This window comes from Tinamus guttatus, unplaced genomic scaffold (assembly GCF_059628265.1).
Source record: "Tinamus guttatus ecotype Peru unplaced genomic scaffold, ASM5962826v1 Tinamus_guttatus_pri_ptg000287l, whole genome shotgun sequence".
Lineage (NCBI taxonomy): Eukaryota > Metazoa > Chordata > Aves > Tinamiformes > Tinamidae > Tinamus > Tinamus guttatus.
In genome coordinates this window covers 12,920,109-12,937,096 of record NW_028288821.1, presented here as the reverse complement: position 1 = coordinate 12,937,096, position 16,988 = coordinate 12,920,109, and the positions used below count along the sequence as shown (strand labels likewise).

The 16,988-nt window shown below is 39.2% G+C and overlaps 1 protein-coding gene across 1 annotated transcript in view; it reads left to right on the top strand.

Moving 5' to 3' along the window:
- Window positions 1-16,988, top strand: part of LOC104574551 (connector enhancer of kinase suppressor of ras 2-like) — a 206,311-nt gene that overhangs the window by 117,573 nt on the left and 71,750 nt on the right. The window contains exons 3-5 of the mRNA XM_088527601.1: window positions 8,048-8,250; window positions 9,782-9,869; window positions 16,852-16,893. Coding sequence (XP_088383727.1) covers window positions 8,048-8,250; window positions 9,782-9,869; window positions 16,852-16,893 — 333 coding nt within the window. The remainder of the gene's footprint in view (window positions 1-8,047; window positions 8,251-9,781; window positions 9,870-16,851; window positions 16,894-16,988) is intronic.

The window sequence follows — 16,988 nt, the reverse complement described above, 5'->3', positions numbered from 1 at the left end:
AAGCCTGTCATGGACGTTTTGATCTAGAAAAGAAAACGTTTCAAATAGTGTTAGTTTACAACAGTTCATGATGACCTTTAAATCTAAAAGAAAATTAAAAGACATTTAAATCATTGTTTTTCTGCATTGATAAATGAAAAATATCTATGGAAATGTTCATAAAAGAATCAGTTAGCTGTTTTGACAATATGAAACTTACTTTTTCTACAAGTAAATGAAAGAGTTTCATTGCCCATGGCTTAATAGAACCTTAAATCATCATTTTTCTACAGTCCCTAGTACAAGCCATCAGCGTAGGTAACAGTTTTAAATAGTTATTAAACATAAGTTTATATATGATAGATAGCAAAGTATAGACATTTAGACAACTCTGTATTTAAAAACAGAAAAATATCTCAAGTATTTGCTGATTGCTTCATTTAAAAGTGTGACTACGAATTAAAAAGAAACTTTAGAAGAAAAAAAAATCAAAAGAGTAGCAGAAATAAATGAAATAATAATAAAAAAAAAAAAAGGCATGGAAAAATAAAGCTGCAATACCCCTTGAACACAGCCAAGAAGCTCAGGAATGCGTGATCCTTAAGTATGTATTTGGGAGGTATTACAATATGAGCCCTCTGTAAATGGACAGACTTTTAAGACTGCTGACCCAAGTCATCTGGCACCAAATATTATGATCTAGATGTTTTTACTGGTGTAAAAGTACAGTTTCTTCGTATTTGACATTATTATGTCAATAAGTATTTTCCATAACTGAATAGTGGATTTTTTTTAATTTTAACCAAAAATTACATGGAGAACTGTGTCAGCTAGATCATGCATTTTAGGTAACGTGCTTCTAAGTATCTGAAGACTACATAGGATGATGAGATACATAGGAAGATGATCAAGAGGTGGCAATATGCAGATCTGTTGCTCATGCATCTGAGATGAGTCACTAAATATGACGACTATTTTTCTGTCTAATTCCTACTTGAAATGGGAAATACATGGCTTCATTTCAACACAGTGGCTTTTTGAAGGCACCTTACTATGTTCAGCTAGGTTATATGTACTGATGACAATGGAAATACTAAGGTTTCTTTTGGAAGTAAAGAATATAATTAAAGATTTCACCTTAATTAGAAACTGAATATATTTAATTGTAGCACTATCTACTTAACTAATGTATCTATTTACAAGACAATAGAAAGGTGTATGAAGTGTCTAGAAGCACTGTGACAAGTTCCAAAATATAGTCTCGAGAGGCAAGAGAACTGTGACATAACTTGCTTCAGAAAGGTACAATGATTATTATTTGTATTATGATTCACATTTGTATTGCATTGTTTCTTTCTTATACACACACACACACATTTTTCCCCTAATGCAGAGGAAAATGAACTTTATTTAGCAAACTAGGTTCCTGTTGTAAGCTGGTAAAATGATCTTAATGTAATTTCAGAATAGGTAGTTTTTTTGTGTTGGTATACTCAGGTGCATGCTACAGCATTTCTTTGCCATACGGTAATGGGAACAGCTATTATAATAGTAATTCTACTAGACAGTTACTACAGAAAGATAACTTAAATTGTGCAGAAGTGGGTTTTGTGATAAGACATTCTGAGAATTAGGTCATTTTGGGTTCAGTTGGCTATTATTCAGATGTGTCATTCCTGAGCTCACAGTGAATGTGATTATGAGCATTACTCAATTAAGACACTACTGTGAAGTGACAAGCCTGACACTGCATGAACTACATCTAACATAGGGTTTCCTTAAAAAACACCTTTGCTGTTTCTTAGATATTTTTTATCTTTTCATTAGGCATGTCAAACCTGGCATTTCATTATAATCTTTGTGCCATTTTTACCATTGAGAACGTGTCAAGTTTTGTTTCCAGACTTCGCATAATGAGTCATATGATACTGGATGTATTTTTGCTAGCTGGTTGGCATCACACTCGAAGTTGACTTGCAGATTCTTTTAAGTTCTTTAGTACTTGCTGTGTTAAACACCTCAGCTCCAAGGTTACCGACACTGATCAGCAGGCATTTCGAAGGCCCATGCAGGACCAGATTTACAGTGTATTCAATACAGTGTTTATTACTTTATTTTTTTTATTTTTTTAATAAGTGATAGGCCAGTTAAGGAGGCAGGGAAGGCCCAGTATAGTACAGGTCTTCTTTACGCCCTATAGTATAGAAAGCACTAATGATACCAAAGGAGTAACTGTTATCAGACTAAGTTTTTTTTTCTATTTATATACAATTCCAGCAGAGCTTTATCAAATTCAAAATGCTAATTAAAAGCTGATAAGTTGTTCTTTCAGCCCAATTTACATCAGGTCTGTTCACACAGAATACCAGTTTAGATTTTCTAGCACTTTATATGCAATTTGTGATAAAATACTCAAAATGAGTCATTTTCTGTGGAACTAAGGCTTAATACCTAATTCTAGTATTTTAAAAGTAATAGTAAAAACCGTTGTTAATTTTTTTAAAGAAAAATGTTCTTCTCTGATTTACATGAAAAATTTATTTTTCCTCTTCAATTTACTACTTCAGCTTGTAAGATCTTCCTTTTAGAAGGAATACTAGACGGGATGGTTTTGCCTGGTTTAGCACTGCTTTTACCATTTTCCCTGAGTAGGCACTTAATGAAGGTCAGTGTTCAAAGCCTGAACTATCCGTCCGGCCTGAACAGCCGTTGCCAGGGCTGGAGCTTGCACAGCGCTGTAGCCGCTGGCCAGGGCAGCTGGGCCACATGCAGCCCTTGGGGTGTCCTCCCCGGCCTGCTGCCTTTCCTCCAAGCCCAGAGCTGTTTCCTGGGCATTTTCTTTCCCAGCACAGTGAGCTCGGAGCGTGGCGTTGCAGGGGTTGGGTTGCAAGGCTTTTGCTGGGTGTTTTAGGTCCGTGGGTGCTCGCCCAAGGGGACGGGAGGCCCAGCAGAGGCGAAGCCAGCAGCCCAGAAGGGCCTTCTGAGCAGAGAGGGACAGAGCTTTCCTAAGAGCCGCATCAGAGGGTGCAGGGCCCCACAGCAGCAACTTCAGGCCAGCTTGTGTTACCTGAGATTGGGCTGGTCAAAACACAGTCTGTAGTGGGAAAAATCTACCTGAAGATTTCTTTATCTCAACAAATCAAGTCCCTAATTAGGCTCACTATGTGTCAGCTCAGCATACCATCGGTATCTGTCTAGGCCAGCTCACAGATACAACAGCTTAAAGCAACTGGGAAACTGGAGAGTGCCCAGTCTGGATGAGCTGCTTTCCGGTGGTTTGGGAGGATCGTGGGAGAGCAGCATGGGCCTGGGCATGCGTGTGTGTCAGGGACAGGCCAAGGGCATAGTTACTGGGCAGGTTGTTGAGCAGTCCTGAGTTCCTGCTGTCCGAAACTGAGCTCTGGCAGCTGCAGCTACCCTCACTGGACCACGCTGATAAATTGTGGCGATTCTTTAAGCTGATGTATGAGGTAGTGGTGTTTTAAATGCCATTCCATGGTACACTTACAGATGCCTGGATTTCAGTCTGAGTTGTGCTCTTTCCTTTAACTTCATTAGTCAGATCTGCTCTGACCTCGCTAGTGAAAACTACTGTTTATTTCAAATTGTTCCAAAACCCTTTCCTGTCCCTAGTCTTCTGTTGTTCTAGCACTTTTGACAACAGCCACCTGTTTTTCTGTATTTCCCAAAAAACCCCATCAACTGCCACAGCCCTGGGGACAGCCTGTCCTTCCTCTTGCCTCTGTTCTATGCTGACCACTAGCTGACCACAGTGAGGTGAACATCTCAAACTGAAGAGGTGCAGGGAACTTAGGGGTACAGAGGAACCCTCTAATGGATTGGAAAGTAAGGGAATTTGCTTGAAGGATAAAATTGCTAACATTAAAAAAGACAATACACAGACTTATCTTTAAATCTAACGTAGTTTTGCAGCTCACTAACAAGTGTCACTTTAAGCACAGTTCCACCTTGGCCTTAATGCTAATTATATTTCACTATAAAAAGCCAGACTGGCTCTGATCTCACATTTGCATTTAATTTTCGCCTCCTGAAACCCTTTCTTCCAACTCCTATCATTGGATTTGCCATTAGGAATTGCTGAGCTCCAACCTAAAATATACTCCTGAATGACTCTGTCGTTGAACAAAGCAGATGAGATTTGTGAAACTTACTGTTTTTTAAAAAAGAAGGTTATAATACTGCCATATATTACATGAAGGAAACATAAAAATTATCTTGCTGTTTGAACACTGCTTTTGTGTGAAAAAGTTTAAGTAAACATTTAATAGATTTGCCAGCCACAGCGTTTCACGTTCAAGTTTAGTTTTTACTTTTGCTTTTCTTACAGCAGTTTCCCCTCCTACAGTGGCGACTCCTCTCTGTTCTCAGTGAGCAGTGTTCGTGATCCACATTTTGCTATAATGTGCCAAATTCCGTGGCAGTGTAGTTCTCCTTGCAAGACAGTGTTTGGGGTCACACTAATATTCTGTATTCATCACCTAAACCTGCTACACCCATTGCCACCAATATAGTATATTTAGGAAGAATGACTATTTAACAAGCTTAGGCATCATGAAATGAAAATGGAAAATGGAGCAAATGTCAGTGGTGTTTGTTTTTGTTTTCCTACTCCTGATATGAAAAATAATCGTGTATATTAATGCTACTCTCTTGACCCTTAATAGAGATTTGGGGACTATTTTTAAAGCAGGAATTATATCTAGGATTTATCCTTCAGAGAAGGAAATCACCTGGTAGAAAAGAGAATTTTACAGGTTCAGGCACATATTTTCCATGGGGTGCTTAACACTGAGAGCACAGCTGAATATAGCTGTAAAAACTGAGTTTGCTATGGTCACAATGATCATTAAATTTGGCAGGTTTGAGACTGATGCTCGGTAAGCATCATACACATGAGATGCCTACAGGAATTAGAAGAGATTTAAATATTTGCATATATATATAGTCTGCATATCATATGTACAGAATAAGGCTACCCACCTACTTATTACCACAAACCACAATTTTCTACCACCCTTGTCTTCATGCCCATTCAGCGTGCTTGAATAACGGAAGCAGTTCATACGTATGTGTGTAATTAATTGCCGGTCTGCTGTTTTCTCCTCTGGAGCGCTCTCTTCCTTCCCCATCACCCCCTCGGTTCAGCGCCTGGCTCGGGAGCACTGACAGGAGCGTCGCTCCCTCGGGCCGTGGCCTTGGCGGGCTCTGCGGGCAGCGCGAGGCGCAGCCGGGTGCGCGGAGCCTCACGGCGCATGAGCTCTAGTGCCGCGAACCGCGAGGAGCCACTCGGAGCTGGTGATCACTTCCCAGACTATTTTTAAACATCTCGTTTTTCCATTTTACACTTGTTTCTCCTTTTCATTTAAAAAATGACTATCTGAGCCTTGAGGCAAACCTTAAATTTAGGCCAATGCATTGAATAGTCTTCTACAGAGGTATTGATTCACTGTCACTTCTGTAATATTTTATCTTTTTCCCTTTGCTGTATCTTACAAAATCTTAGCTAAATCACTCACTTGCATCAGCACTCTTACTGTGCTGAATAACTTCATCTCCTGATTATCTTTATGGACATACTTTATGTTTGGCTATATTTTGAATTTTTATATTGACATTGATTAAGGTTACTGTTAGAATGTTAATTAAGAATGCTTAAGGAAAAAGAGTATGTTCAGTAGGTGGACTTTTTGTTCAATTTTATGTGTTTTCCGATGACTTAATATAAAATTTGCTCCTGTGGAACAGGCTACTAGTATCTAGCCCTCCCTCCTTGGCATTCAGGCCTTTACTCCCACGTAAAGGTATCTTCACGTTCAGTAACCACTCCTGTTAGTGCTGTCTACATTTCCTACTAGGGTTTTCTAGAAAGTAAATTGTCAGATTCCTAGAGCTTTTATCCAATAAAGAATTATTGGCAGAAGCAGTTTCTGCTTGTTGCCAAAGGAACAAGCAAGTCTGGACTTCGAAATAAAGGCAGGAGGTTCTGGTTTATCATCATTATACCGTGGGGTTGAGTGTACGAGCTCAGGCACCTGCGGAGGGGAATCAAAGCCTTGCCCGGCGCAGGCTGCCCGCTGGGGCAGACAGTGTGAAACGTCCACTTCTGCATCTGCCTGCCCCAAGCAGAGCTGAGGGGGAAAAGGGCGAGGGAGGGAATTCCTTAGAGGTTTAATAAAGGAAAGCTGTAGATTTTAAGCAGATGGCATACTAATATCAAGTACAATTTGCTGCCTAACTATAAGCTTTACAAAAACAGCCTTTTTTTATTGAAGCTGTTGTTTACTGTACAATACTTGTTTTGTAGAAAAGCTAAAGAGAACTATTCTCAGCTGCCGTTAGGCCAATTTATCTTTCATTTGCTCCACTCTTCAGTCTCAAGCTTGATGCTTCCAAGCTTCACTGACCAACTGTGATGCTTTAGATAAGGTATGCAAATAATAATGAAACAAATTAATTCTGTCCTTAGTATTTACAGTTATTTTAAAACCAAAGTCTCTCGTAGTAAGCTGACCAGCAACATTGGTGTTTCTCTTCCTAATAAGATGCACTCCAAGCTGGGGGGGGGATGGGTTTGATTTTATTTTTATTTTTTACTATTTTTATTTCAAAGGGTGAACTCTTCACAGCAGAAGTGCTTGCAGAGAGGGCCTGAACCTAAGCAACACACAAAACTGGTTCAAACTTAGAAAACAATTTTATTAAAATGTTTGTTTCTATTTTGTATGAGTTCATTCAACCAGTTTCATACACTTGTGATCATTCAGTACATTTTCCTTTTGGTGTTGGAAACAACTCTTCCGTGTAGGAATATCTCTATTAGCATTCATCAAGACTGCATATTGTTTAATGTTCTTTAGTCTCTATTATGAGAATTAATTTTGGGCAGAAAATTACCATGTGATACGGATGATCAGTCAACCTCTATAATACATATATACTGTATAGCATGTGCCTCGTTGAAATTAATAGAGATCAATCCATTCATAGCCTGAACGTTGATTTTGTTTAGGTGCTTTTGAACAGTAAACTGAATAGTTGGGATTTTATTCTAACTTAAATTCTTGCAAATACTGCATGCTGTTGTGGCAGCAAGACTTGGAATCAATTCAGTTTACTTGAGGCTTCCGATGTGAATCTGAGTGAATTATTTAGTGTATTTGCACTCAGATATCTTTGTGCTTGTTGCCGGTGTCGATGTGGGAAATTGGCTGGGTGATAAAAGGACACAGAGACATGGATGAAGAGACAATCATAATGGGGCAGAAGGGACTTCAGTGTGAAAACCTCTGTGTAGATTCAAAACAGCCCATCAGATTTAGCAGGATGGAGGAAATTCCATTAGGGACTGCTAAATATGAAGACACTGTCACTGGCTGAAGTTTGTGCATTGCTAATCGCTGTTATTACATGCCTGCTCTGTTATCGTTTTCTTCCGGAGGCAGGTCTCCGGTCTGACCTAATTTGACTTTTCTCATCGTATGTTTCACTGCAGAATAGCTGTTCACCACAGAAACAGGGTTCCAGAAGGGATTTTCCCATGAAGGCCTAGATGATTGTGGCTATATAAGCCATACCTTGTTCACAGCATAAAAAAGGGGCAAGTTCTGCTAAGAAGGTTAAGTCTTTACAGTCTAGAAGAGGAACTAACACAAGCCTTGGGGAGCAGATCCATGCAGTGGAACTGCTTAAAACCTAACCTCAGCGGTAACAGATGCCCCAAGTGGTTGGTTAAATTCGAACCACAGCAAGGAGTATAGGTGAACTGGACTGCCTCATCTTCGAAACGGGGGTGACCCTGACAGCCAGCATGTAAGGACTCCTTACACTTTTCCGTCAGTGACTTTGTTGGACATCAAGGGGTTTAGGGACTGTACATTTTTGACAAGCTAAAAAAAAGTAGCCTGCTGTTTAGTCTGACGCCATGCAGCCACATTAGTTTAGTCTTTGTCAAAGGCAAATCAAATTTACAATGTTTAACCCCAGGGTTGTTCACATAGCTGACAACGGAGTATTTCACTTAATTCTGTATATTCTTCTTTCTCCTCAGAATTATGGTTTGGAGACTGAAAATCTGAGAACACTCTCTCACAAGCTGAACGCTTCAGCCAAAAACCTTCAGAACTTCATAACGGGTAGAAGGAGGAGTGGCCATTACGATGGCAGGGCCTCCAGACGACTGCCAAATGACTTTCTTACCTCTGTAGTTGACCTGATTGGTGCTGCCAAGAACTTACTAGCCTGGCTGGACAGGTAATTTAGTATTTCTTATCCCTTTACACGTTCTTGCTATCTCCTGCATTTCCTCTTTCTTTTTTGCTTGCAGTGTTGTTTTTTTTTCCTCTCCTTTTTTTTTTTTTTCCCTCCTAATATTAAAATGTTAATATTGGTTTGGGAATGGTTAATATTGGTTTGGAATTCTAACTTCAAGTTCTGCATTGGAAATTTCTCAAATATTGGCAGTCAAACTGTGCTAGCTTTTCCTAGCAGTGGGATGTTAAATTTTTCTCGTGTTACTTGGTGAGATTCTTTTCAGATTGATATCATTTTGTGCAAAATGAATACTTCTGTGCAATTCCAAGCTGACAAATCACTGCCACAAGTGGTAGCATCGTTGGCCATATCAGAAAGGAAGGGAAGTAAGAAAGGGTTATGCAATTTGAACCGCCCTTCACCCAGAAAAAGATAAAAAAGGGAAGCTGGAATTGAACTATATCAGTTAAATAGCATTCAGGAGAAATGATAGCACTTGCTTACTCTGAAAAGGAAAGGTTTCTTATTAAAGTTTTTATCAACTGATTGGATACCTTAATTGCAGTTGTGCTTTTGGTGAATGATCCATGACCGCTATTGTTTTTGATTTATGAATTGAGAATTGGATTACAAATAATTCTCTGAATAAATGTAGTTAAAATTTTGACTGTAGAAAGAAACCAAAATACAGAATTTATGTTTTGGTTTCTGTCTCTTTGGTTATGGCAATGAATAGCTTTATCTGGAATCTGAACGGATACATAAATGGCACCTTAGAAATCACAGTTAGAGTAAATCACCCTCTTTCACAGCGTATGCATAATTCTGGTGACATCTTCCTAACCTAATGCCAGCAGTCATATTCTCTCGGGCTATGACCTTGTCAGTTCTTATAAATTCAAATGGGGTCAGAATTCAGTCAGAATTTGAAAAGCCTGAAGAAAACCCTTGTGTGTAGGAAGCTGTTCAGTGGCTAACTAAGCATTACTTTGCTCTCTGAATTAAGGTGCTACCTGAAGAATGGTGTCACACTGGAAATGCTGTCTTCTGAAAAAAAAAGTCATTAAAAAATCATGACAACTTGCAATTGTTAGCAGCATCCTATTTTACCTTCCACAAGAATGATAACTTCTTGTGCTACTGTAAAAATCCATTTTATATTCTTGCTACCTACTTTGAATCTCGTTTCAAAGGCATACTTCATGAAAGTCATGTAATTTTCTGCTGGGGATTGTCATGATTAGGTGATTGAAATTTCTGCAGTACAACTAATGTCTATACAGCAGATGCTTTCTGTAGTGTCCTTGAAGACTCCCAAGGGAAGGAAAAAAAGTACAGTTGTGTTCTTGGAAAGTAGATTATTTGGGGATTTTTTCCCTCGATTAAGCAATGAAATATTTAACTAACCCAATTACATTTGCCTTTATGAAAACAAATTTACTAGCCATGAGTCTGTTTAAATACCTCTTATACTGTAAACAGGAATTCTGTTTTGTTTACGCTGTACACATCTCCTCTACCTTTCTGACAGGTCTCCATTTGTCAGCGTGACAGAATATTCACTGCTGAAAAACAACATTGTTCAACTGTGCCTGGAACTAACAACCATTGTGCAACAGGTAGGAATGCTTAATCTGCTGCTCTTTTCAAGTCCTCTTCACATTGCTGCTGAAAAATCACAATAATAAAAGCATTGTTTTCACTTCCCAAGCAAAATTGTTCGAGTTACCTGTTACTATGTGTTCGCTTTCCCTGCGAGCGATGGGAAGATTTTTGGACTCCATTTGCCCTCATGTGCCTGCAGAGATTGAAGAGTACTGTATAGGTAAAAATAGTACTGTATAGGTAAAAATAGTCATCTTCTGAGTATAAGGCTTGATGTTAAAAGAAAAACCACAGTAGCAAATAGCTTAATTACTACCATCAATTTATTACAGATTATAATATGACTGAATGAAAATCTTCCAGGGACTAGTTCCAACAATACCCACAGATTCTTTCTTTGCCTGTACTATGGCTTTCTTACCTTAACGAGTCGCCAAGCCAGTTGGAAGTTGCATAAAAACTGTTTACTGACTAACAAGAAATATTCATAGCAGTAAATGAATCAAAACTGGAGGAAATGTGGGTATTACTACTACTGCCATTCCCTGCCCAGTGGTAATACAGTACACCACAGATACGTAAAATTAATTTCTCTGGTTCTCTAGTGCTATATAATATACACATAATGTCAGTATCTGACAGTGTCTAAAGACAAGAGGTGACAAATACAGAAAGACTACGTGGAAACTAGTTTAGTAAATATTTATGGTAAGCTTCTCTCCTTGTGGTTAGATGAAAATGCAGTAAGGTAAAATAGTGCTATTGGAACAAGCAGAGAGCTTAGAAGAGAGCAGGTATTGGAATAAAATGAAAGAGGAAGATAAAGGTAGTGCTGACGGAAATGAAGCAAGAAAAACGATCAGCTAACCATGTAGTTTTCTAAGCACATTGGACTGGTACTGCCTTCAAAATAAATGTTTCCATTGCCTGTTTCTACCCTGTGCCGGCCCAGTTCTTGCACCCTCACAGAGAACCAATCACGGAACTCACTCAAATCAAAAAGGCTTCCTGGAGCAGTATGTTTATCAGAGCTTTCAGGATTTTTTTTTTCTCAATTTATTTTTAGTTCTTGCAAAACGAGAAAAAAAAAGGGGGGGGGGAGGGGCAACCAGATGTGTTGGGCCTGGCCTTAGCTGCTTGTATTTTTGCCATTATCCTTACAATATTCAGCTTTCTTTTCTTTCAGAGATATTGGTGTGTGCCTTGTCCTTTATGTATTTTTGCAGTGCAAAACAAAGATCCTTCTTCTCTCTTCAGTTTTATAAGTTCCTTTGTAGGAATTTTATTTACATATCTTTATGATCACATTGTAAGAGAAAACTTAACATGAGACTATTTTTGATCTACAGACTAAGCAAAACGAACATGTCTACAGTGCTGTAAGTTTGCACTCGCATTCTGCCCTGCAGCGCTTTGTGAGAGCTCTGGTTTCCCCCTATGGTCTAGGTGAAAATCTTTTTAAGTTTGGATTGACTTTTCTTCTTCATTCATTCGACTGTTCTTGGCAGCGGAGATCCTGTTCTCCTCTGTCACTTATAGTTTGGTTCATTTTTTTCTCAGTTCTACAACTCTACTTCAAAATCTGTAGCATAAACTCCAAGATGTTTCAAAATGAAAAATATTTATTTAGTTTTTCAAGTGACTCACAAATGGAGTCAAGTTTGGGCTTTTAGCACCAAAAAGAGTAGAAAAAACAAAATCCTTCATAGGGAGACAGATTTGCTGTTACTAAATGTGAGGAAAATTGATCTTCATGTGTGAAAGCCAAGATGTCTCACCTAAACCAGAACTGCAGTCCTAGATGTGGCCAAAAATACAAACTGAAAGGAACAGCAACTAGAAACCTGAATCCTTTCAGATGCTGTTTATGGTTTGTTTTACAAATAATGTGAATTTTTACATGTCTACTTTAGAGCAAAAGTAACACTCATGGCCATGCATTTGGCAAATTCAGTGACAAACCTCTTCAATCTGAATATTTTGTGCAAAATGAACATGCTCTCTGTACATAACTTACAGCTGGCACTCAGGGTGAAATTATTTCTAAATGGGGACATCATTTCCATTTTTGATATAGGCAATGCTTAATATCCTTGTGGATTTTCTCACTAGGATGTACTGTTTGCATGTGCGTGGCATAATCTTAATATAATAGGCAGGTAAGTTTTCTAGTGTTTTGATTAGTTTCTCTGAGTATGAAAATGACATCATTTATTAAAAAAAATGAAATACATGAATTACAATGTTGTATATTATTATTTCCATAGCATATACATGCTATGATGTATAAGCAGTTGACTGTTGATCAGTGGGTTGTATCTTATGCCACGTATAAGAGCACTGATCTCTAGTTGAGATTTTTTTTGTTCTCTCTCCTTTGGAATCTATTTTATTTACTTAGTTCTTTTATCCCTCATCATCTCCCCTTCACTAAAAAAAGCAGGGAAACTACAGAATCATAGAATCATAGAATGCTTAGGGTTGGAAGGGACCTCTAGAGATCATCTAGTCCAACCCCCCTGCACACGCAGGGTCACCTAGAGCACGTGGCACAGGACTGCGTCCAAGCGGGTTTGAAGATCTCCAGAGAAGGAGGCTCCACAACCTCTCTGGACAGCCTGTTCCAGTGCTCTGTCACCCTCACTGGTAAGAATTTTTTCCTTAAGTTCCTGTGGAACTTTTGGTGCTTCAGTTTCCAGCCATTTCCTCTAGTCCTATCAGTGGCCACCACTGAAAAGAGACCAGCACCATCCACTGCACTTCCTCCCTTGAGGTACTTACATACACTGATTAGATCCCCTCTCAGCCTGTTGTTGTGTATAACATTGCAGAAGCATTGAGCCATCCTGATTTAAAGGTAAGCTCTTCCATCAGGATGTGCTGGTGGTGAGGCAAAAAAACTGTGATTTTAGATCAGGAACCGAGTTTTACAAATGTTCAGGTTTTCCATGTTCAAAGTATAATGGCTTTACCTTTGAGACAAACTATCTCTCATTTTTGATCAGCGAATGAGTCCATGAAAGGAACCTCACTGAATTCTAACTGGGTTAAGTTCTAGAGCAAGACCACATCCAGGGAATGTACCTGGTACATGTACATTCCAGGTGGAATATGACTTAAATTTAGTTCTTAAAACATATCCCCTCTTTAACTTCATTTTACAGTAAGAAAAGTTCAACAGTTGTAGAAGGGATTTTTTTTTCTGATATATTTAAGATATTCAAAGCCTGTCATAGAGACTTTGATCTGTACATTAAACTGCAAGGACAAACATCTGCTAAACAAAAGTTTTGTCTCTATCTTATCAAAGAACATCATCACATCTCAGGCTAATTTATTTCCAACAAAAGGCTAGCACTCCTGCTTCTTCTCTTCTTTATTCATGTTTGAATAGCCCTACTGAGATAAACTTAGAGAAGATATCATAGATTTTATCGTGTTTACTTTAAATAATTTGTTATTAGGGTAAAGTATATGTTTTAAAAGGCTGCCTATTTTAGATTCCAACTGATGCAGAATTTTGATGTCTCTTAATACTCTCCTGAACCTGGTCTTACTTTGAAATTAGCCCTGCCTTGAGCAGGTGGTCCGGCGAGATAACCCCAGAGGTCCCCTCCACCTCAACTACTCTGTGATTCAGCAGTTACCTCCCTTGTTAAAAACATGGGTGTTATTTTCAGTAGGAACTTTGCAGACTTCATCTGTCAGGCCCCTAATCTTGTTTTGTCTGTGTCTGCTAAATAACATTTTGCTATCCAACATCTGTTCACTATTTTCTAAATATAGATTGTGGTCAAGTCCTTTACTTAATTAAGCTTAGCAAAATGAGTTACTTCAGTGTATTTTCCAGTCTACATTGAGCTAATTTGAAGTAATCTCATTCTTTTTAATGAGTGAATTCCAAAAGTGTATTTAATGTTACATAAATAAGAAATATAATTTAATTTTCCTATATCCACAGTTATATAGAGAAATGGGCAAACACAAAGTTTAAATTTTATTCAGAGTTTCTTCTTTATAGGGTCTCTATTTCTTTATGAATTTTTAAAGTGTGGTTTTAACATATCACAATTGCCAAGGTGTGTAGGGCCCATGAAATGATGTTCCTGTAATGTATAAGCTGGCTTGAATGCAGGGCTGTTTTCTACTTTTTGTGCGTTACCATTTTACACTGGAGAAATTGACTGGAGCTGCTTCTTGTTTTTTCCAAGTTTTTAAACTGTAAGAAAAATTACTTTTTAACAAGTCATCTACCAACAGAAGACTGGGAAAGAATATCACTGTAGCTATTATTTATTTTCTACGAAAAATGGATCAAGATTCTATAAATGTTAATCCTTTTTTTAATGAGATCCCTAGTGCATTGCTATGTATCAGAAACAAATAAATCAGAAGAATATCGTGACCTATATATATATAAATATTTTTAGCACAATATTGCAAGTGTTTTTAACTTCTCATTTAAACTAGTCTGAGGTAATTTTAAAGAAGTCCAAATACTTTGGAAGGAATTCCAAAACCATTTTTAATGTTAATGTAAACTTGAATATACAACATACATAAAGCAAAAAATAATTCTGCTCTACAGAACAGTACAATTCAGTTTTCCTATATGTAAATCTTCTATCCTTTGACCTGAAATAATTAAGCTTCAAGATGAAGCTTCCACTGTATTTCTGACACACAAATTAAAGGCATAATTTAGAAAGCAGCGTTAGCTGTGAAGTCAAGCTATAAGCCCTGCTGCAGTCATTTTGTTCTCTTGGTACTTGGAGGGTTAAAAGGAGATGGTGGATATGCTGCTTGAAGTGTGTTAAACTGGTAGGGAAAACTGCCGTAGGCATTGCTATCCAAACTAATTGATTTTTTTGTGTATGTGCTGTAGAAAATGACAGTATGAATGCTGAAGAAATATCAAAGGCCTGCTTCACCATGAAATGCTAATATAAATTCTTCTCTCAATGCAATATTTTGATTTTAACTTGAATATTCTGTATTTTTTTAAAATGTATTCATTTAGAAATTAATTTCTATACCAAAATGCTGATCTTTTAAAAGAAATGTAACGCTTGGAGTTGTGGGTGAGTTTGTCATCTCTGCTTCCCTCCTTTGCACTGGGGCGAATGGCTCGGGAGCCATGGCCCAGTCCCCAGAAGAGCACCCCAGGGAGCGGTAAGGGGAGAAGGGCCTGGATGGGTGCACGGCAGTGGCCTAAGCCAAGCCTGGGGTGGGCAGAGCCAACCCGCTTCCAGAACGAACGCGGCAACAGCATCAAACTCCTCTACACAAATCTGAGACTGCATCTGGCACTGGCAGCGCCACCCAGTCAATATCCAAGAAAGAAGAAACCTGGAGAAACGTAGGGAATCTTGAGATGCTTTAGGGGAAGTTTCAGGTCTAACCGTCAGTTACATTTTACTCAAAGATAAAAAGCAGTGAATCTTTCCTTCTTATATCCTGATTCTGAAAATATCTAACCTTTCCCTGTAGAAAGCTTTTTTTTTTTCCCCAGCATATTTTCAATCCTATTTTGAGAAATGCTTTGCAATTTCCCAATTGTAATTTTATGCCTGTAAGTATCAGTCCACTTGTATGTAAGCTACCTGCGCAAGTAGGCCTTACTGAAAAAAAATCCAGGGGTAAATCCCAGGTATCCGGCGGGCCCTCATAGGAGCATCCACTCTGCCATGCCCTCCCTCGCAGGCCTCTGGGGGGTGTTCGGGGGACCCGCCCCGCGCGCAGACGTTTGTAGAGCTGCTCTGGATGCTCGAGGGGCAGCGGCCGCGCGACCCTGCCTCACTGCGGCTGTCACCCCGCCACCCCGGTGGGGTGGGCGCTGCGCATGCGCGCGCGGCAGCTGCCGCGAAGCTTCTGGAGCCGCGGGCGCGGCGGCGGGTGCGCATGCGCGGGGCGGGGGGAGGGGGGCTGCGCGCGTGCCCGAGGGGGCGGCGGGGTTTGAGGAGGGCTCGGAGATTTAGCGGAACCTCCGGGTTTGCTGCGGCCGAGGAAGTTGGTTTGAGAACAGGAGAGACACTAAAATCCTAGGTTGCTGCGGAAGGAGAGACACTTTCTTATCAAGTGCAAATTTTAAGCATTTTCCTTCTAAAGTATCTTATCCCCGAGATCTGTTTTGGGAACTAAGGGAGAGATTGACTTGGTGAAGGACAAGTTATATTCTAGCATCTATAATGCATTTACACCTTTAGCGCCCTTTTTGCTTTATGAGTCTTGGCTTAGGGAGTACGAGGGTTCGTTATGCTTAAAATGGTAAATGGCAAAAGGACTGCTCTAGAACTAGAACTGTATATGCTTGAAGAGGTTTTTAAGAGGCTGACCTTAAATTGGTTAATAACAAGATTTTAACATGGAAAGGTGGAATGGACTAGTGTTTAAACAGTTGAAGCTTGAGCAGCTCATTTTGCTGGACATGTTCCCATCACGAGCAAGCCCATGTGTTTTTTTCCATCCAGTTCTGCATGTGTCTTGAGAAGTGCAAGAGGAGTACGGGAATTCTCCCAAGCACGGGGCTGTATGTGATTCTTACTCATTGTGGTTGAAATAGGCCCTTGAAACAACAGGTGGAGTGAATGAGTTCACAATGTAGACACGGTGGCGGTGAATGTTTTTGTAGCAGTTGTGCTTGTTGTCTTCCTTCCCATGTTTTACAGGAAACAACACAAAGGGGTAACTTTTGATGGTGGGTGTGAAGCAGCTGCCTTCAGAACCCCACGCAAGTTGCCCAACTTCTGCCTGTTTCCAGGCTAACCTGTGTATCTCAAGCTCCGGAGTGTCACTGAATTCCTGGCTTGCCTGGCCAATGCTTGATAATATTTTTTTCCCACTGTCATAAATCTGTTCCTTTTCCTCCTTTACATTAGTATTGCTGCTAGCCTTTTTGTTCTGTTGAAGGGAAGGATACTTCCCAGAGATTAACTAGCCACAAGTTTCCCAAAAAATAAAAACAACATTTTTGTTGTTTGTTTTATTTTATTACAGGATTGTACGGTGTATGAAACAGAAAATAAAATTCTTCATGTGGTAAGTAAGATACAGATATTTTGCTTTGGTAGTTGCTTAGTTCTATCCAATCCAGTTAAGTGATTTAGAAACTTTTGTAAAAGCTACTGTAGGAT